Source organism: Salmo trutta, chromosome 20 (genome assembly GCF_901001165.1).
Source record: "Salmo trutta chromosome 20, fSalTru1.1, whole genome shotgun sequence".
Lineage (NCBI taxonomy): Eukaryota > Metazoa > Chordata > Actinopteri > Salmoniformes > Salmonidae > Salmo > Salmo trutta.
Genome location: NC_042976.1, coordinates 43,367,926 through 43,390,679, shown reverse-complemented (window position 1 = coordinate 43,390,679; position 22,754 = coordinate 43,367,926). Strand labels below are relative to the sequence as shown.

The 22,754-nt window shown below is 41.4% G+C and overlaps 1 protein-coding gene across 3 annotated transcripts in view; it reads right to left on the bottom strand.

The window, feature by feature from the left end:
- The window catches only part of stat4 (signal transducer and activator of transcription 4), a 33,964-nt gene extending 18,020 nt beyond the window's left edge, over positions 1-15,944 (bottom strand). For 2 of the 3 annotated variants that reach the window (XM_029703420.1, XM_029703421.1), the window contains exons 1-9: positions 15,724-15,943; positions 15,073-15,201; positions 13,293-13,428; positions 10,781-10,879; positions 10,409-10,580; positions 6,229-6,314; positions 4,510-4,661; positions 4,212-4,370; positions 3,863-3,955 (exon numbers count right to left, since the gene is read on the bottom strand). In XM_029703420.1, the coding sequence (XP_029559280.1) occupies positions 3,863-3,955; positions 4,212-4,370; positions 4,510-4,661; positions 6,229-6,314; positions 10,409-10,580; positions 10,781-10,879; positions 13,293-13,428; positions 15,073-15,200 (1,025 nt within the window). In that variant the 5' untranslated portion in view covers position 15,201; positions 15,724-15,943. Of the gene's footprint in view, positions 1-3,862; positions 3,956-4,211; positions 4,371-4,509; positions 4,662-6,228; positions 6,315-10,408; positions 10,581-10,780; positions 10,880-13,292; positions 13,429-15,072; positions 15,202-15,723 lie in introns of all 3 variants that reach the window. The other variant, XM_029703422.1, reaches the window with a different exon arrangement.
- Positions 15,945-22,754: the final 6,810 nt, after the last annotated feature.

The following is a 22,754-nucleotide window of genomic DNA, read 5'->3' as shown; positions in this document are numbered from 1 at the left end:
GCCCTATCCCATCTGGACAAGAGGAATACCTGTAACGTCTGCTTCCAACTCACACTCTCAAACACGTAGATCCCCTGAACGCAGCTCACTTTCCAGCTTACACTCTCAAACACATAGATCCCCTGAACGCAGCTCACTTTCCGAACCACTTTCCAGCTTACACTCTCCAACACATAGATCCCCTGAACGCAGCTCGCTCTCCAGATCCCAATCACCTGAATTCTGATCACACACCTGTATGTCATTATCACACACTATTTACTTCAGTTCTTTACACCCCATCATTGTGAGGTATTGTTTGTTTTGTGACACACTTCTATTCGGAGCTCTGGTTATCCCGTCATTTACTCCTCCCGTGTATGATAGTTTTTGCCTGCCTCACTAACGACGCCTTTTGCCTATTCCCTGCCTATACTTTAGCCTATCGGATTTCCTGTTACCTACCTATTGCCTGATCTCCCGGATGACGTTACTAGCCTTTTCCCTGCCTGTACTGTTGTCTTTTTGGACCGCCTGTGTATGACCTTCTGCCTGCCCCTGAAACCCAGCTACCTGCCTCCTCCTGTGGTCCTTTACAATAAACACCTGTAATATTATATTGACTATTACTCAGCATTCAACACCATAGTACCCTCCAAGCTCATCATTAAGCTCGAGGCCCTGGGTCTGAACCCCTCCCTGTGTAACTGGGTCCTGGAGTTCCTGACGGGCCGCCCCCAGGTGGTGAAGGTAGGAAACATCACCTCCACTCTGCTGATCCTCAACACTGGGGCCCCACAAGGGTTAGTGCACAGCCCCCTCCTGTACTCCCTGTTCACCCATGATTGTGTGGTCAAGCACGTCTCCAACTCAATCATCAAGTTTGCAGACGACACAACAGTAGTAGGCTTGATTACCAACGATGACGAGACAGCCTACAGGGAGGGCTCTGGGAGTGTGGTGCCTGGGAAACAACCTCTCACACAACGTAAACAATCGACATCGACATCAGTGGAGAAGGTGGAAAGCTTAAAGTTCCCCGGCATACACATCACTGACAAACTGAAATGGACCACCCACACAGACAGTGAGGTGAAGAAGGTGCAACAGAGTCTCTTCAACCTCAGGAGGCTAAAGAAATTTTGCTTGTCACCTAAAACCCTGACACATTTTTACAGATGCACAATTGAAAGCATCCTGTCGGGCTGTATCACTGCCTGGTACGGCAACCGCTCCGCCCGCAACTGCAAGGCTCTCCAGAGAGGGGTGCGGTCTGCCCAACGCATTACCGGGGGCAAACTACCCACCCTCCAGGAAACCTACAGCACCCGATGTCACAGGATGGCCAAAAAGATCATCAAGGACATCAACCACCCAAGCCACTGACTGTTCACCCCGCTATCATCCAGAAGGAGAGGTCAGTACAGGTGCATCAAAGCTGGGACCGATAGACTGAAAAAGAGCTTCTATCTCAAGGCCATCAGACTGTTAAACACCCATCACTAGCACATTAGAGGCTGCTGGCTATAGGCATAGACTCGGAATCACTGGCCACTTTAAGGAATGGAACACTAGTGACTTTAATAATATTTACATATCTGGCATTACTCATCTCTTATGTATATACTGTATTCTATACAATTCTACGGTATCTTAGTCACTTAATAATGTTTACATATCTTGCATTACTCATCTCTTATGTATATACTGTATTCTATACAATTCTACGGTATCTTAATCACTTAATAATGTTTACATATCTTGCATTACTCATCTCATATGTATATACTGTTTTCTATACTATTCTACTGTATCCTAGTCCGTTCCGCTGACATCGCTCGTCCATATGTATATAGTCTTAATTCATTCCTACTTAGATTTGTGTGTATTCGGTATATGTTGTGTAATTTAGACATTACTGCACTGTCGGAGCTAGAACCACAAGCATTTTGCTACACCCGCAATAACATCTGCTAATCACGTGTATGTGACCGATAAAATTTGATTTGAAATGGCTGCCATCCTGGGCTTTTCACACACAACGGTGTCTAGGGTTTACCGATAATGTTGTGACAAACAAAAAACATCCAGTCAGCCGCAGTCCTGTAGGCGAAAACAGCTTGTTGGTGAGAGAGATTGAAGGAGAATCGCAAGAATCATGCAAGCTAACAGGCTGGCCACAAAGAGACAGATAACGGTGCAGTACAACAGTGGTGTGCAGAACGGCATCTTGGAACGCACAACTCGTTGGTCCTTGTCACGGATAGGCTGTTGCAGCAGATGACCACACCAGGTTCACTCCTATCAGCTAAAAACAAAAGGAAGCGGCTCCAGTGGGCACGCGATCACCAACACTGGACAATTCAGGAGTGGAAAAACATTGCCTGGAACATGACAGCGAGTTCAGTTTACTTGAGTGGCTTGCGCAGTCCCCAGACCTCAACCCAATAGAACATATCTGGAATGAGTTGGAACCGGCTGTTCGCAACATGAATGTACGGCCGTCCAATTTGCAGCAACGGCATGATGTCATCACGTCAGCATGGACCAACATCCTTGTGGAACGTTTCTGAACATTGTAAAATTCCCCGAAGAATGAAGGCTGTTCTGGAGGCAAAATACTAGACCCGGTACTAATAAACTCTCTGGTGAGTGTATATTTAAGATGAACACACACACACAATGGATTGATAAGCACCATGTATTGAGTTGTGTTACATCTTAACCTCTCTTGGGTAGGGAGCAGTATTTTCATGGCCTAATGAAAAATGTACCCAAATTAAACGGCCTACTACTCGGGCCCAGGAACTAGAATATGCATGTTATTAGTAGATTTGGATAGAAAACACTCTGAAGTTTCTAAAACTGGTTGAATGATGTCTGTGAGTATAACAGAACTCATATGGCGGGCAAAAACCTGAGAAAAATACTACCAGGAAGTGGGAAATCTGATGCTGGTAGTCTATTCAAGTCTTTGCCTATCTAACACACAGTGACTTAGGGTTCATTTTGCACTTCCTAAGGCTTCCACTAGATGTCAACAGTCTTTAGAACCTTGTTTCAGGCTTTTGCAGTGAACAGAGAGCGAACAAGAAGGCCAGGGAGTTGGTGACTCAGTGAAAAACATGAGTTCATTGGCGCACCTTCACGTGAGGAGGTAGCTGTGTTCAAAAACGTTTTTCAAGACATTGGAATCATCCGGTTGGAATATTATTGAAGTTCTAAGTTAAAAAGGCCCTAAAGATTGATGCTATACAACGTTTGACATGTTTCAACGAACGTAAATATAACTTTTTTTAAACTTTTCGTCGTGACATTTTGGCCACGCTTCCTACATTTGGAGTAGCTTACTGAACGCGCAAACAACAAGGAGATATTTGGACATAAATTATGGACTTTATCGAACAAAACAACATTTATTGTGGACCTGGAAGTGCCTTGTGATGAAGATAATCAAAGGTAAGTGAATATTTCTAATGCTATTTATGATTTTAGATGACTCCAAAATATTTTCTGAACATCACGCGGCAATGTATAATGCTGTTTTTGGATATAAATATGAACCTGATCAAACAAAAAATGCATGTATTGTGTAACATGATGTCCTAGGAGTGTCATCTGATGAAGATCGTCAAAGGTTAGTGCTAGGAAATTCGCCGTGTGTTTTTTCTTGTGTTGGAACTGTCCTAACATAATCTAACTTTATGCTTTCGCCGTAAAGACTTTTCGAAATCGGACAATGTGGTTACATTAAGGAGATGTGTATCTTTAAAATGGTGTAAAATAGTCGTATGTTTGAGAACTTTGAATTATGACATTTTGTGGTTTTGAATTTGGCGCTAGCGTCCCACCTCCCCAAGAGAGGTTAATACACATACAGTACCTGACTTTGGTGGTGAACTGCACCCCGGTCTTGATGATGAGAGGTTTCTGGGGGTGGGTTGGCATACATGGCTGCTTCTCCACCACAAAGGAGCTGTGGACATTGTACAAAGGATGACACAACGATGGCCTACAAGAGAACTACAATAGCATAATAGCAGTTGTGTATGCCACCTAGATTTGGATGGCGGCAACATAACAGTCACAAGTTCATTTCCATGTTATCTAGACTTCCCATTACTTCCCACTCATGCTTCCCTATGCTTCCAGTTCTTTGGAAAATCACTTTGTGATATGGATATTTCATGCACTTGGTTAGAGTAGGTGTTCGGCTTTGTTGAGGTTAGTACCTTTTGATGAGGTGGTAGATGAGGTATTTGACCTGCTCCTCCATCTGCGGTCTCTGCAGCGGGATGGGGTCGCTCTCATACGTCACCTTTAATATAAGCTCCCCCAGTTTGTCCAGCTGACGCTTCATCTGGAACAGACTTTGGGCTGTCAGAGTGAACCTGGGAGAGAGAGAGGGTGACAGGGGGTGTGCATGAATTGAGGTTGACCTAAAATCCCACATTATTTTGGGATATAGTTATAAGATTGAGTAATGTATGTGTGTGTGTGTATGTGTGTAAGCATGCTTGGTTGCATTACCAGTTCTGGAGCTGGTCCAGTCCAGTGAGCAGTGGGCCACCTATACAGTTGATCTGCTGCCTGCGTTTCCACTCCATCAGCTCTGGGTTCAGCTGGGAGACTATCAGAGCATCAATCTCTTTTATCACATCACTCATCTTAGATAGGTTCTCCTATGGGGGAACAATAACAACATCTCACTGCTGGTCCTGTGTAGCTCAGTTGGTAAGCGCAGGATCCTAGCAATGCCAGGGTTGTGGGTCTGATTCCCCCAATATGATTTACTTTGGAAAATGTTTGTTTTTTAAGTTAATTTCCTGCAATTATATGTGGTTTAACTCATGACATCTTTTAGGAAGGATATTTAATGATAATCCCATCAATAATGGATAGGGAAAATAGTCTAGACCTGATTTCCCCAAATGCAATTCCGCTACCAAATATGTTTTATTAGGATCATTTATATGAACCCTCAATGTAGTTATACTGTCTATATTCTCTTTTACAGAAAGTGATTGGATTAATTGATAGCGACAGAGTCACACATCATATGCGATTTCTTTCCAAGCAAAGTCTAATTTCTTTGACTACTCGACTTTAGGTCGTAGCTCATTTTCTGAATGTCATAGAGAAAAACCAAAGAAATTCCCCTTTGCATCAGAGTTGCATCTTCCTTTTGATTGGTATAATCAATCACGAATTGTAAAAAATAAACTAAAACATTTGTATAGTTTTTTTTACCCCTCAAATCAAGGAAGTTCCCACGCCCCCCCCCCCACAAAACATTGGTGCCAAGGTTGGGAACCCATGTGCTATTTATGTAAGTTACATTGAATAAAAGTGTCTGTTAAATGCCATATATTATAATATTATACATAAACGTGTGTTTTGTTGAATAGTCCCCGAAGCGAATTCAATAAATATCCTCACGACTTCAATATCTAAACTCACTCAGCTGTCTTGCAGTGTCAGACGAAAATCTAACTAGCAATATCGTGCTGGATGCAACAATGCTCTCCACACTTTGCAGCCCCCAAAAATGTATTAAAAAAAATAAAAATTAGCCCCCTTTTTCATGGTATCCAATTGTTAGTAGTTACTGTCTTGTCTTATCGCTACAACTCCCACACAGACTCAGGAGAGGCAAAGGTCAAGAGCCATGCATCCTCTGAAACACAACCCAACCAAGCCACACTGCTTCTTAACACAGCACACATCCAACCCAGAAGCCAGCCACACCAATGTGTCAGAGGAAACACTGTACACCTAGCAACCTGGTCAGCGTGCACTGCACCCAGCCCACCACAGGAGTCACTAGTGCACATGAGACAAGGATATCCCTGCCGGCCAAACCCTCCCTAACCCAGACGACGCTAGGCCAATTGTGCACCGCCCCGTGGGCCTCCCGGTCGCAACCAGCTGTGACAGAGCCTGGGCTCAAACCCAGAGTCTCTGGTGGCACAGCTGCAGTGATCTAAGGCACTGCACCACTGCACCACCCAGGAGGCCATGTTTTCTTTTTAACCATTGTATCTATATAGTAAATATTCATATAGAATTGTATAGACTAAAATGCAACTGCATGACAGAAACGGTGGCCCCAATTCAAATAAATGCATATTACTCAAAGATAAGGCATCGATGATGTTCAACTGTTTACACGCTAAACACAAAGCTTAGGCCTATAGTAACAGCCATAGTTGATTGCTGGTTTATCTAATGTATGTAGTGTTCCCACACCTTCCTCTTAAAGTCCAGGTTGTTGAGCATCTCCTGCAGTCGGGTCACTTCCTGTTTCATTACCTCTGTGTTCCTGTCCACTGGATCTAAGGGACAAAAATACATCCAGCATGACAGAGGATAAAACATAGTGGGAACCCATGTACTATTGATGTAAGTTACATTGAATAAAAGTGTTGCACTTCTTTGCACCACTTTAATGCCGCAATCTGGGATTGGTACATGGGTCGTTCCATGAAATGAGTCCCATTTGCATCACTTTGAAATTGTAAGTAGAAATTGTGCACCACTATTGGATGTTAAAAGCATGTTATATTAAATGTACATTTTAGTCATTTAGCAGACGCTCTTATCCAGAGCGACTTACATTTCATAAAAAATTGTTTTCCCGTACTGGCCCCCCGTGGGTATTGAACCCACAACCCTGGCGTTGCAAACACCATGTGTTGCAAACACCATGCTCTACCAACTGAGCTAAATGTGGTGCCCTTTAATAGACCACATGGACAATTCAATAAATCCCATTTTTTATTTGAATATAGACTTGCTAAATAAGTCCACTTTCTGTGACTTCTCAGAAGATTTTAACCCCTTTAATCCCAAAAGTTTTCACCATTATTGTAAAGTCTTAGTTATTTTGTTGCTTCGACAAAGTCATTTTTGGCGATTTGTATTTATTTAATGTGATTAGTGATTCATTTAAAAACAAACCTGTACCTGATTTTAAGGTCAACCCTGTTATGTGAACTAAACTCTAGTTTTAATATGGTGAAACTATTCCTTTTAAAATGTTTTTCTCAAAAGAAAGATTGGATATCTGATATTCAAATCATAGCGTAAAAGCAGGTGAGCTGGTTCGACTCTTTTTGGCCATTTTCTTGTGTTTTGTGGTGGAAAACTGAGTGGGTCGAGCATAACACGTCAACCCTCATAGATAGACAGGCTATAAATATTTTAACAATAAAAACAATTATTGTGAAGCTTCTATCAATTGCCTCTCCCTGTTGCACACATCAAGCTTCCATCCCCCTATCACATAGGGATTTATGGCTGATTTAAGATTAAATTGTCAACCCTGTTATGGTCAACTCTGTTACCACTTACTATTGTAATTTTTGTATTTAACCTCTTGAAATGGGAAAACATGTTTTTAATTAAAAGTCCAGTGCAATCAAAAACGATATTTACCTGTGTTTTAAATGTATTTCCACACTATGAGTTTGGAATAATTATGATTGTTTGAGCTGTTTGAAAAGACCGCCTGAAATTTCAGCCCGTTTTGGTGGGACGGAGTTTTGGCCTGCCTGGTGACATCACCAGTCGGTAAATTGGTTAATATACCAACAAGAAAGAGCATTCCAAACCTCTCTGCCAATAAAAGCTAGTTTTCCGTTTTCCCCTCCCCACTCAGACCACTTCCAGAAGGTCCTAGCAAAATTCGTTCTTGAGAAATTGCTCTTGCTAAGAAGCATTTTAACTGAACACAATCACTATTACCCAGAAATTATTTGATATTAAGATAAAAATGGCTGCATTGGACCTTTAAGTTGAACATGTGCTTATCATGACAGAACGTTACAATTTGGTGAAATAAAACTTCTTTTTTTTATTGCCCCCTTAAAACCTATGGTTGTCATTCAGTCAGGATCATAATGAGATGATAAGAATAGACATTAAAAGGGGGTCATACATGCTTATGACAAGTCTTACAATGCATTATAAAGTGACAAACTGACACGTTTTCATTTTCATCAAAAACAACTTCATATCAAAGGAATGCCTTTGATTAGACGGCCTGCACATCCGCAGTTTGGCTCGAGACAACCATTAGACCCGATGACGTTTCTGCGCATCAGCTTAGCTAGCCAACATTGCCATGACATCAACTACAAGCGTGATTGAGGGTTTTTATTGGAGAGGCAGTTTCTGGATATCTTAGTTTGTAGTATCTTTGCTTAAACCCTGCAGGTATAATGCAATATGATGTGGTTAACCTCTTACATCTAGACGTTCCGCTAGCGGAACACCTGCTCCAATATCCAATGATGGGTGTGGCGCGAAATACAAACTCCTCTAAAATCCGAAAACTTCAATTTTTCAAACATATGACTATTTTACACCATTTTAAAGACAAGACTCTCCTTTATCTAACCACACTGTCCGATTTCAAAAAGGCTTTACAGCGAAAGCAAAACATTAGATTATGTCAGCAGAGTACCCAGCCAGAAATAATCAGACACCCATTTTTCAAGCTAGCATATAATGTCACAAAAAACAAAACCACAGCTAAATGCAGCACTAACCTTTGATGATCTTCATCAGATGACAACCCTAGGACATTATGTTATACAATGCATGCATGTTTTGTTCAATCAAGTTCATATTTATATCAAAAACCAGCTTTTTTACATTAGCATGTGACGTTCAGAACTAGCATACCCCCTGCAAACTTCCGGTGAATTGACTAAATTACTCACGATAAACGTTCACAAAAAACATAACAATTATTTTAAGAATTATAGATACAGAACTCCTCTATGCACTCGATATGTCCGATTTTAAAATAGCTTTTCGGTGAAAGCACATTTTGCAATATTCTCAGTAGATAGCCCGGCATCACAGGGCTAGCTATTTAGACACCCAGCAAGTTCAGCCTTCACCAAACTCCGATTTACTATTAGAAAAGTTTGATTACCTTTGGTGTTCTTCATCAGAATGCACTCCCAGGACTTCTACTTTAATAACAAATGTTGGTTTGGTCCCAAATAATCCATAGTTATATCCAAACAGCGGCGTTTTGTTTGTGCGTTCAAGACACTATCCGAATGGTAAAGAAGGGTTACATGCATGCATTGTGACAAAAAAATTCTAAATATTCCATTACCGTACTTCAAAGCATGTCAACCGCTGTTTAAAATCAATTTTCTTGTAAAAAAGCGATAATATTCCGACCGGGGGTCGTTGTATCCGTTCAAAGACGATAGAATAAAAACATGGGGTCGTCTCGTGCACGAGCATGAGTCCCATTGTCCGCTGATAGACCACTTAGCAAATGCGCTAAAGCTTTTCAGCCAGGGCTTGGAATTACGTCATTCAGCTTTTTGCCGCCTTCTGAGAGCCCATGGGAGCAGTAGGAAGTGTCACGTAACAGCAGAGATCCCCTGTATTTGATAGAGATGATCAAGGAGGGCAAGAAATGGTCAGAGAGGGCGCTTCCTGTTTGGAATCTTCTCAGGTTTTGGCCTGCCAAATGAGTTCTGTTATACTCACAGACACCATTCAAACAGTTTTAGAAACTTTGGAGTGTTTTCTATCCAAAGCTAATAATTACATGCATATTCTAGTTTCTGGGCAGGAGTAATAATCAGATTAAATCGGGTACGTTTTTTATCCGGCCGTGAAAATACTGCCCCCTAGCCATAAGAGGTTTTAACAAGGTTTCAGCTAATTAAGACATTGGCGTAAATCTAGGTTTTGCATTTAGAATTTACACTTTTTTTCACTTCTATTGACTTGCTAAACCCCATACCCGAGTGGGGCAGCGGTCTAAGGCACTGCATCTCAGTGTTAGAGGTGTCACTACAGACCCTGGTTCGATCCCGGGCTGTATCACAACCGGCCGTGATCGGGAGTCCCATAGGGCGGCACACAATTGGCCCAGAGTTTTCCGGATTATGGGAGGGTTTGCCCGGAGTAGGACATCATTGTAAAATAAGAATTTGTTCTTAACTGTCTTGCCTGGTCTGCCGAGTCTGCTTCGCAAGCGTTCCTGGAAGTATTGCGATGTTGGGCCTCTGGGTTTAAAAACTCTGTGGTTTAAGTCAAGTGTTGCCCATAGTTAATCAATAATTTCACCACATCAGGCCATCAGAGGGCAAGGTGCAGCTATTGCCATTTTACTTACAGCTATCCAATATTATAGCCTTCCCTGTAGCGCAGTTGGTAGAGCATGGTGTTTGCAACACCAAGGTTGTGGGTTCGTTTCCCACGGGGGGCCAGCACAGAAAAAAAAAAAAAAAAAAAAAATGTATGAAATGTATGCATTCACTACTGTAAGTCGCTCTGGATAAGAGTGTCTGCTAAATGACTAAAATGTAAATTATACGACAGCTGTAAAATCATCTCAGAGTCCATAAGGGTATGGGCTGGAATTGGATTTCAGATTGGGTGTATGGCTGACCTCGAGACTGGAGAGTTTTATAGCGGAAGTCAAAGTCGTCTTGCATGTCTTCTAGGTATTTCACTGCCTGGTCCATCATCTGCACACTACTCCTGATCACCGCCACCCTGTTGTCCATGTTCTTCTGTCTCTCGAAGGCCACCGAATTCTGCATTGACTTCTCCAATGGGCCCTATCAAGATGATGAGGTGAAGTAAACCACACACACATATGCAGAAACACATGTGACAACCCACCCACCCACCCACCCACCCACACACACACACTGTTACTGCCTCTGTCTTTCCAGGTGTTTCGAGGAAGAAGATATAATAGGATAAGAAGGAACACAAGGGACTTTCCTGATGACGTAACAGAGTCAAAGAGACTCACCTGTTCCTGAATGCTGGCTGTGGAGATGATACGGCGCTCCTCTCTGAGGCAAGAAGAAATGACCCCGGCCATCAGCAGAGGGCTGGCTTTGCATTTAGTCTGAAAAAGAACATGGACATATGAACCCACAGACACATGTATACATGTAAAGGAAGGCATGGACATGTCAAACACCTAGAGACCTTGCCAAGCGATTCGAATCTCTGTGAAATTGTTAATGAGTTAGGTTGACAGTTGCAGGATCTGAGTTCGAGTCCTGGTCCAGCCTACACCCCCCCTCCCCCCCCCCTCCCTTTCTGTCTACACCTTTTGACATACGAATCCTGGTCCCAGCGCACGTCTTAACATTATGCCCACAATCTATCTCCCTCTTCATTTAATGGGTATCCCTGTCAATAAAAGCAGGAAATACTTACAAAATATATTTAATAAAACAACAACATTTTAACTGACTTGCCTGTATGAGTGTCTGTCTCCTGAATTGTGCGAATTGTGTGAGTTTCTAAGAGCTCTTTGAAAGCTTGCTCTCTCAGCTGTGATTCTTTCTCAGAAATACAAAAGAATGTGGGTAAAACAGGGAGGCTTAGGTTTGCTCTACTTTCTCCTTATAATGTATAGTGTAAGTTGGCTAATGAGGAAGTATTGAAAGGTGTTTTTCAGACACTGTACATTCTCTCCAACCTCTCCACCGACATACCTCACAGAGGAAGTATGCCATCAGGTGTGTGAAGAAACAACATAGATCATTCCGTGGGAAAGAATGCGACTGAACCAGGTACAGCCTCAGTATGAAAACAAAACCAAAAGTAATGTACTATGGCAGTCTAAACAAGGAGACATTTAGTGTAAAAAGGCCTTCAGACATGGGACATGTTTACTGGATGAAGAAAACAGAATGAAATGGGGTGGTACTACCTGAAACCCAATAAGAAGTACTTGTTTGCTATGATGATCCCTAAGGAATACAACCATGGATGGACTTGCCCATAATTTGTCCCTTCAGTTTGCGTTTTGTCTGATCTGAACCCAGTTCTGTGCAAAACATGTCTCAAACACCATGTGCATCTTGACATCTTTGTCTGTTTTTGACAAAATTCCACAGATTCTGTCTAGGCCTCTGTGACACAAGGGAAAGTTCTGATGTGAACATGTGAAACCTGATTTCTCTTTCAGTCATTGTCTGTGACTACTGATCTGAGTGTGCAACGAAAGACAGAAGGGGGATTCAATCTTGAAAACCTACGCGATACCCTTTACCACCATCACAATGACGACTACATCGCAAACAAACAGTGTCAGTTCAGCAGCATTCAGCAGCATCATTCGGCCCACTGTATATCAAATCCTCCCTCAGACTGAGAAATCCCCTTAGAGCCAACCACTCAGCCTTTCCTAGCTTTAGATGCGACATAAGCACTGCAATATTTATTTCCAGTACTAAGTACTAATGTATTTGCATAGTGGGTTGACCGTTTTCTTCATTCAGTGACATATTTATTTTATAGAAGGTTAGGGTCAGATCCCTCACAACAAAATGCAATTCAGGTATGAACCAGTGTAGGAGGGTTTATTCAATTCATGAAATGCATTTCCATTGAATTCCCTAAATTGACTGAGTTCAAAAGAATAGACCCTAAACAATGCTTGTATACCTTCAAGGTAGACTCAGCACAAATGATTGCATAGAAAGAGACACTTTCCATCTGTCATCTGTGCTTAATAGACAGCACACCTAAACAATAACAAAATGCACATATCCAAGCGCCACACCAAACCAAACGTCTTGTGTCCTCTTGTGTTTGAGCTACTACTTCCTCTGAGAAACATCACACCATCTGTACACACAAACAAACAGTCGAATACACACACAGACAAAATGGAAGTTCTGGAAACCACAAGGTTCTGATGAGGTATGTGTCTTTCCTACATCAGTTGTGTTATACAGAAATATGGCCTCGCCGGCCTCAGCCATCAGCCTCAAACAGCTATTTCCTGTTCCTGTTACGGTGTTTTCAGGTACAATTCTCAGAGATTCTACGAAATATACTGCCAGTCAATGTCCTGAGACCTCAGAGAGCATAATAGAATTTGGATTCCCCTGAATAGGGTAAGAGGTGAAATTGTCTGGAACAAAAATGACATACAACACTTATCACAAGTGAAAGGATGCTCAGTTTGAGGAATGCCACTAAACCGTAAGCCAATCCCTAAAGGTGACAAAAACACACAAATGAACAGCTCTCGTCTTTCGCTTCCTTTTCCACACTGAACACATACGCACACACACACACATACATACTGACATAACATACTACACAGTGCCACTCCCCATTTACGGGAAGTTGTGGGTTGGTTGTACTAAATCCCCTCAATGCTTAAATGAGACTGTTTAATGTTATCAATGTTGGATCTGCAGGGTATATGGTTGCCTGGCGACCTGATTTAGCGCAGAGTTCAGTCTGGTTTTAACCAGGTTAGGTGTATGATATTGTAAGGGAGGTTATTGTGGCACCTGTAACTGCTGGTAGATGAACTTCAAGTTGTGTCTTTGTAGGAAGTTCTGTTCCTGAGAACACTGCCTGTCCAGCTGAGACAGGAGATTGCTGAGGAGAACTGTCGCCATGGACTCATGGTTTGCGGCAGTATCCCTGGAAAAAACACATACACTTTGTCTTAGCTTTGTATCTGATTTAACAGTTTTCAGTGCTCAATAAAAAAGTTATTAATAAGAGCATGTAGAACATACTGTACACATCATGTTATAATGTACAAGGGAAAAGGGGGAAAATCACTCATTCTCCTTTTTCAGCATGTCATATCATCAAATGCTTTCTTTTGCTGTTTTGTACAAGTACAATAGGGTGGTTCCACGAAATGAGTCCCGTTTGGGTAGTGTAACTTGGTGGGAAAAAAGCATTTTATTTCACCTAATTTGTACATTCTGTCATGATGAGCACACCTACATCTTTTTTTGTTATTTTATCCCATAAAAAATAATAAAAGACTAGTAAGTACCAGAATAAGGTAATAGGGTTGACCGTAACATGGTTGACCATAACAGGGTTGACGATTTCATCTTAAATCAGCCATACATCCTCTTGTGACAGAGGGAATCGAAGCTTGTAACAGGGAGGGGAAATTAATTACTGCAGTAATTAGGGTCACAAATAGTGTTTCTTGGTAGTATTAAGCAAATCTACTTCGAAACAAAAGTATACACCTCACACACTTGGTAATTGGCTTTAAAAAAAGAAGACACCTGTACCATGTCATAGAGTTAAAACGTATTACATTTTGAGTTTCCATCCCAATATTACACTTTTTCGGCAGTAAAAAGAATACATGTTTATTAATTATGAAATTATGAAAAATATTGATAACATTCCACCCATGACGCCACTAGAGGATGCTTTGGTAATTTGACTGTAAGCTTTAAAAAAAAAAAAGCTCTACAGTATGTAGAGTTGAGCTCTACACACTCAGTTTTCCACCACAAAACACCGGAAAATGCCCAAAGAGAGTAGAACCAGCTCACCTCCCTTAACACTATGATTTGAAAAAAAATATTTAAAAAGGAATAGTTTCAGCATATTAAAACTTTTTTTTTTTTTACCTTCAAATGAATCCCTAATCACAAAAATAAATAATAATAATAATCCGTCAAAGCGACAAAATAAATAGGACTTTACAATGATGGTGAAAACATTTAGTGATTAACTGGGTTAAAATCTTCAGAGAGGTCACAGAGAACAGAGACGGACATGTCAAAATGCATAATACTTTTTTTTTCATATTAAAAATCTGATTAATTGAATTGTCCATGTGGTTTATATTAAAGGGTACTTCATTTAATATAACAGGCTTTTAAAATCCAATATTGATTCACAATTTCTTCTAAAAATATCAAAGTGACCCATTTCATGGAACGACCCAGTACATGAATAGGCTACATGTCAGTCACAGCTGGATTACCATGATGAGTTAATTCAGTAAAACACCAACACTCATTAAGGTGTCATGGCTGGTCTCATAAAGGTGTTATGAATGCCTTATTGCCCCTTTAAGTAAAGTGTTACCAATTATGGTATCCACATGCTGTGTTTTAGTTCCTGAACATGCTCGCTGGAAACCCAACTTGATAGCTATTATATATATTACTGTACAGTAACACATGCACAACACACATACAGACATACACACAGACATACATACAGACAGACACACACAGACCAAGACACACACTCTCTCTCTCACACACACACACACACACACACACACACACACACACTCACCAGTCCTGGCTCTCAATATAGTTGGAGAGCACCTGCCGTATGTCCATAGGGAAGTTGTCATCATAAAGGTAGCCCACCTGCTCCTGGTATTTGATCTGGAGCTGTTGAATTTGTTTCCATTGACTCATGCTGAGGAACAATTCCAACAGCCGAAAGCAAATGAAAACAGCCAAATCAATTACACTTCTGTGAAAAATGATTGAAGGATCGGTGCTTGTAGAGTTTTTGTCCAGGTGCAGTAACATAATAGTTTATGATAAAGTAGACTATTCAAAAAGAGCATACTCTAGGGCCTAGGCCTACCTATTATAAAAATGTGACACATATTGCGTTTCAAATGCGTATCATACTGCATATATATATACACATATTTATTATTTTATTTATTTTATTATTAAACTGTTTATGTCTGTCGTTATCCAATAACACAATATATTCAGAGTAATGAATAATATTGATCGATCTATTACTGATGCTTTTCGACTGGTAACTGTCTGTCAAGTTAGCCTACCACATGCGATTTCTTGTAAATCCCATTTTACAGCAGCATAAGCTTTGCCTACCTTAATTTCTGTAGCGGAGCTAGATCAAATCGTTCTAGTTAATGACTATCAAAAAGTTTAGAAAACGTCGTCGTTTGTGAAAGCCTACCTGTGTCTTTGGACTGGTGCGCTATCACAGAAATATCCACCTTAGGCGACACAAGTCATGTGAATGCTTGTCAATTGCTCCTCTCTCTCTCTCTCTCTCTCTCTCTCTCTCTCTCTCTCGAGTTTCCTCTTTTAGCCTATTGTAAGTTTCGAACATAATCGTTTTATCTCGTTCGTCATGTTATAGGGCTGTTCTATAGGTTTTGTCACTTCCTTCCCTCGATACGCCCCCTGTGGCTCATTCATAATGTAATGTATTAATGTATTATTTGATGTTTATAGTGAGGGACTCATCTAATTTCTCAACAACATTTGAACTGTACAAAATAAACACACTGGTTAAAAAAAATAATAAATCATAACCAATAGTAGGCCTCCCTACTTACTATTTGCAATACATATATGTAATAGGAAATACAAATGGTATTTAATAAGAACATAATTTTGTTGAACTATGCAACACATGGATTGATGAATTTAGGTATTTCAGTTTGATTACATTTTTTTTTAGAATTGGTGCAATTTTCACAAGTTATGTGCTACATTTTCACTCAAAACAGATACTCAAAAAGGCAGTTGTTTCAAAACTCTAAGCACATTTTCAATTGACTAAGTACAACACACAAAATCATACTGTCACCTTTCCACCAAACTTAGTGTTTCATCTACAAATACATGTTTCACATTGCAATACATGTTCATATAAAGGACTAGCTTTTCACAATGCAATGCTCAGATTCCTTTTGAAATGATTGTCTTCTCATTTGTTAAAATACATTCTACTATTACTTAATCCGACTGCTTTTAATTGTTAATCACTTAACCGTTTGGTAAACCTATAGATTTTACATGTAAACTTTTGTCTACTACAGATTTTGAGAACTACATAATGAAATGTATGTATGTAAAGTAGAAACATAAAAAAAGTATAATACTCACTGCTCAAAAAAATAAAGGGAACTTAAACAACACAATGTAACTCCAAGTCAATCACACTTCTGTGAAATCAAACTGGAAGCAACACTGATTGACAATAAATTTCACATGCTGTTGTGCAAATGGAATAGACAACAGGTGTAAATTATAGGCAATTAGCAAGACACCCCCAATAAAGGAGTGGTTCTGCAGGTGGGGACCACAGACCACTTCTCAGTTCCTATGCTTCCTGGCTGATGTTTTGGTCACTTTTGAATGCTGGCGGTGCTTTCACTCTTGTGGTAGCATGAGACGGAGTCTACAACCCACACAAGTGGCTCAGGTAGTGCAGCTCATCCAGGATGGCACATCAATGCGAGCTGTGGCAAGAAGGTTTGCTGTGTCTGTCAGCGTAGTGTAAAGAGCATGGAGGTGCTACCAGGGGACAGGCCAGTACATCAGGAGACGTGGAGGAGGCCGTAGGAGGGCAACAACCCAGCAGCAGGACCGCTACCTCCACCTTTGTGCAAGGAGGAGCAGGAGGAGCACTGCCAGAGCCCTGCAAAATGACCTCCAGCAGGCCACAAATGTGCATGTGTCTGCTCAAACGGTCAGAAACAGACTCCATGAGGGTGGTATGAGGGCCCGACGTCCACAGGTGGGGGTTGTGCTTACAGCCCAACACCGTGCAGGACGTTTGGCATTTGCCAGAGAACACCAAGATTGGCAAATACGCCACTGGCACCCTGTGCTCTTCACAGATGAAGCAGGTTCACACTGAGCACGTGACAGACGTGACAGAGTCTGGAGACGCCGTGGAGAACGTTCTGCTGCCTGCAACATCCTCCAGCATGACCGGTTTGGCGGTGGGTCAGTCATGGTGTGGGGTGGCATTTCTTTGGGGGGCCGCACAGCCCTCCATGTGCTCGCCAGAGGTAGCCTGACTGCCATTAGGTACCGAGATGAGATCCCCAGACCCCTTGTGAGACCATATGCTGGTGTGGTTGGCCCTGGGTTCCTCCTAATGGAAGACAATGCTAGACCTCATGTGGCTGGAGTGTGTCAGCAGTTCCTGCAAGAGGAAGGCATTGATGCTATGGACTGGCCCGCCCATTCCCCAGACCTGAATCAAATTGAGCACATCTGGGACATCATGTCTCGCTCCATCCACCAATGCCACGTTGCACCACAGACTGTCCAGGAGTTGGCGGATGCTTTAGTCCAGGTCTGGGAGGAGATCCCTCAGGAGACCATCCGCCACCTCATCAGGAGCATGCCCAGGCGTTGTAGGGAGGTCATACAGGCACGTGGAGGCCACACACACTACTGAGCCTCATTTTGACTTGTTTTAAGGACATTACATCAAAGTTGGATCAGCCTGTAGTGTGGTTTTCCACTTTAATTTTGAGTGTGACTCCAAATCCAGACCTCCATGGGTTGATACATTGGATTTCCATTGATTATTTTTGTGTGATTTTGTTGTCAGCACATTCAACTATGTAAAGAAAAAAGTATTTAATAAGATTATTTCATTCATTCAGATCTAGGATGTGTTATTTTAGTGTTCCCTTTATTTTTTTGAGCAGTATATATACAGTACCAGTCAAATGTTTGGACACACCTTCTCATTCAATGGTTTTTCACACTCCATCACTCTCCTTTATGGTCAAATAGCCCTTACACAGCTTGGAGATGTGTCTTGGGTCATTGTACTGTTGAAAAACAAATGATAGTCCCACTAAGCATAAACCAAATGCGATGGCATATCGCTGCAGAATGTTGTGGTAGCCATGCTGGTTAAGTGTGCCTTGAATTCTAAATAAATCACTGACAGTATTACCAGCAAAGCACCCCCACACCATCACATCTCCTCCTCCATGCTTCACGGTGGGAACCACACATGCTGAGATCATCCGTTCACCACAAAGACACGGCGGTTAGAACCAAAAATCAGACCAAAGGACATATTTCCACTGGTCTAATGTGCATTGCTCGTTTTTCTTGGCCCAAGCAAGTCTCTTCTTATTGTTGTCCTTTAGTAGTGGTTTCTTTGCAGCAATTCGACCAATTCAACTACTGATTCATGCAGCCTCCTCTGAACAGTTGATGTTGAGATGTGTCTGTTACTTGAACTCAGTGAAGCATTTATTTGATCTGCAATTTCTGGGGCTGGTAACGCTAATGAACTTATCCTTTGCAGCAGAAGTAACTCTGGGTCTTCCTTTCCTGTGGCAGTCCTTGTGACAGCCAGTTTCATCATAGCGCTTGATGGTTTTTGCGACTGCACTTGAAGAAACTTTAAATTTCAAGTTCTTGAAATTGTCCGTATTGACTGACCTTCATGTCTTAAAGTAATGATGGACTGTCGTTTCTCTTTGCTTATTTGAGCTATTCTTGCCACAATATGGACTTGGTCTTTTACCAAATAGGGCTATTTTCTGTAAACCACCCCTACCTTTTCACAACACAACTGATTGGCTCAAATGCATTAAGTAGGAAAGAATTTCCACAAATGTACTTTTAACAAGTGTAATGAAATGCATTCCAGGTGACTACCTCATGAAGCTGGTTGAGAGAATGCCAAGAGTGTGCAAAGCTGTCATCAAGGGAAAGGGTGGCCACTTTAGAGAATCTCAAATATATTTCGATTTGTTTAACACTTTTTTGGTTACTACATGATTCCATATGTGTTAATTCATGGTTTTGTTGTCTTTACTATTATTCTACAATGTAGAAAATAGTGAAAATAAAATAAAAACCCTTGAATGAGCAAGTGTAGAGTAGAGTAGGCAGGAGACAGTCGCAGGTTTAGAACTACTGAATTTATTAAAGCGCCATATATAAAAGCGGGACGAAACCCAAAGTGCAAAACAATAAAGTACTCAGGAAACAGTAGGAGAGATTCCTCTCAGGAAAACAAGCAGCATTTACAATGACCGACAAAGACAAATGACAGAGGGAATATATATATACAGTGATAGAGTAGGGATTGGAACCAGGTGTGTGTAATGATGACCAGACAAGTCCGGGGTTGATGAGTGAAGGGCATTTGCCAGCTACAGGTTCTGCAGCAGCTAGAAGGCAGGTACGCAGAACGCCTGAGTTGGACAGGAGGGGGAGCCAAAGCGAAGGCTGATGTGACAGTGTGTCCAAACTGTTGACTGGTACTGTGCATACTCGAATGTACTATGATGATGATGATGACTATTATGATTTTAGTTCACAGTAAATAAAAAAATGAATCTGATATTGACAAGATCAGAGACGTACTGTACGTAACAAATCAAATCAGTCGTGTACACAGATTAGCAGATATTACAGCAGGTGCAACAAAATGTTTTCCGTTTCTAGCTCCTACAGTGCAGTAATACAATATCAATACAATACCAATACGCAAATAATCCAGAAAGTCCAAAACAAGAAAGAAATTCATCCCCTATACCCTTCAAACTCAACCACAGCTTTTTTTCCATTGTCCCCCTCTAATCAGGGACTGAGTTAGACCTGGGACACCAGGTATGTGCAATTAATTATCAGGTAGAATAGAAAACCAGCAGGCCCAGTACCTCGCAGTTGAATGCATACCCCTTCCCTATACAGTAAGCATGTATGCAAAAATATAGTTGTTGGGGTCTCGTTGATGGGGGGGACGGGGGTCTGCTTTACTAAAATTGGATTGGTCAATACAGTACTGTAGTACTGTAATATATTACATTTACATAGCAGACACTTTTTTTATCCAAAGTGACAACAGCGAACACATTTTGCTACATGACCCCAGTGGGAGTCGAACCTACAACTCTGGTGTTGCTAGTGCCATGCTCTTATGATCTTATCCATGTACAGTACCACTACAATACATAAAGTGTAATACAATACTGTCAAATACAATTACAATACAGGTGGGAGATGTAAGATTGCTATCCCCATGAGCGTACCACCCTCCTTCATGCTATGGATGGGGCATGCACTGATTTCAATCCAGACCTACTGTATGTCAGGCTTGGATTCGGCTTGGAATCTATGGCCAAATTATCAAGACTTGTTTGATGCAAACTAGTGCCTGTTAAACATTTTCTCTTTAATTTCTTTCATTTGACTACACTGTGAAAGATGTCTTCAATGATCACACCTTTGATCACACATGGGATAGAAATTATGGAAATGTGATGTTCAGTCAATTTTAGAGGGTAGTGCAATTGTATTGCCTAATGTGAAAACAATGTAATGTACTGTAATTTACAGTACTGTAGCATTCTACTGTACTTTTGAATTTTGAAACATGTACCTTACATTTTTGCTATTGGATTAACTGGTTGTTAAAATAACAAAATTGAAAAGAATGAAATATGTTGTGTTTTGGTGATTAAACCAATGTATCATATTTCAGAGTAAACTTATATTTTGGATCAATGGTTGTGTGATGAAAGATGTCTACAAACAAAATAAATACACAATGAAAGGTTTTGAATACTAGTACCAAAGCAATAAAATAAACTTTTTGTTCCCCTCATCAATCTACATTTACATTTACGTCATTTAGCAGACGCTCTTATCCTGAGCGACTTACAAATCTACACACAATACCCCATAATGACAAAGTGAAAACAGGTTTTGAGAATTTTTTGCAAATCTATTAAAAATGTAAAACAGAAATACCTTATTTACATGAGTATTTAGACCTTTTGCTGTGAGACTCGAAATTGAGCTCAGGTGCATCCTGTTTCCATGGATTATCCTTGAGATGTTCCCACAACCTGATTGGAGTCCACCTGTGGTAAATTCAATTGATTGGACATGATTTGGAAAGGCACACACCTGTCTATATAAATCAAATCAAACTTTATTTGTCACGTGCGCCGAATACAACAGTGAAATGCTTACTTACAGGCTCTAACCAATAGTGCAAAAAAGGTATTAGGTGAACAATAGGTAAGTAAAGAAATAAAACAACAGTAAAAAGACAGTGAAAAACAGTAGCGAGGCTATAAAAGAAGCAAGGCTGCATACAGACACCGGTTAGTCAGACTGATTTAGGTAGTTTGTACATGTAGATATGGTTAGAGTGACTATGCATATATGATGAACAGAGAGTAGCAGTAGCGTAAAGACGGGTTGGCGGGAAGTGGGTGGCGGGACGCAATGCAAATAGCCCGGTTAGCCAATGTGCAAGAGCACTGGTTGGTCGGGCCAATTGAGGTAGTATGTACAGATGTACATGAATGTATAGTTAAAGTGACTGTGCATATATGATAAACAGAGAGTAGCAGCAGCGTAAAAGAGGGGTTGGGGGGGCACACAATGCAAATAGTCTGGGTAGCCATTTGATTACCTGTTCAGGAGTCTTATGGCTTGGGGGTAAAAACTGTTGAGAAGCCTTTTTGTCCTAGACTTGGCACTCCGGTACCGCTTGCCATGCGGTAGTAGAGAGAACAGTCTATGACTGGGGTGGCTAGGGTCTTTGACAATGTTTAGGGCCTTCCTCTGACACCGCCTGGTGTAGAGGTCCTGGATGGCAGGCAGCTTAGCCCCAGTGATGTACTGGGCCGTATGCACTCTCTGTAGTGCCTTGCGGTCGGAGGCCGAGCAATTGCCGTACCAGAGAGTGATACAACCAGTCAGGATGCTCTTGATGTTGCAGCTGTAGAACCTGTTGAGGATCTCAGGACCCATGCCAAATCTTTTTAGTTTCCTGAGGGGGAATAGGCTTTGTCATGTCCTCTTCACGACTGTCTTGGGTGTGTTTGGACCATTCTAGTTTGTTGGTGATGTGGACACCAAGGAACTTAAAGCTCTCAACCTGCTCCACTACAGCCCCGTCGATGAGAATGGGGGCGTACTTGGTCCTCCTTTTCCTGTAGTCCAAAATCATCTCCTTCGTCTTGGTTACGTTGAGGGATAGGTTGTTATTTTGGCACCACCCGGCCAGGTCTCTGACCTCCTCCCTATAGGCTGTCTCGTCGTTGTCGGTGATCAGGCCTACCACTGTTGTGTCACCTGCAAACTTAATAATGGTGTTGGAGTTGTGCCTGGCCATGCAGTTGTGGGTGAACATGGAGTACAGGAGGGGACTGAGCACGTACCCCTGGGGGGCTCCAGTGTTGCGTATCAGCGTGG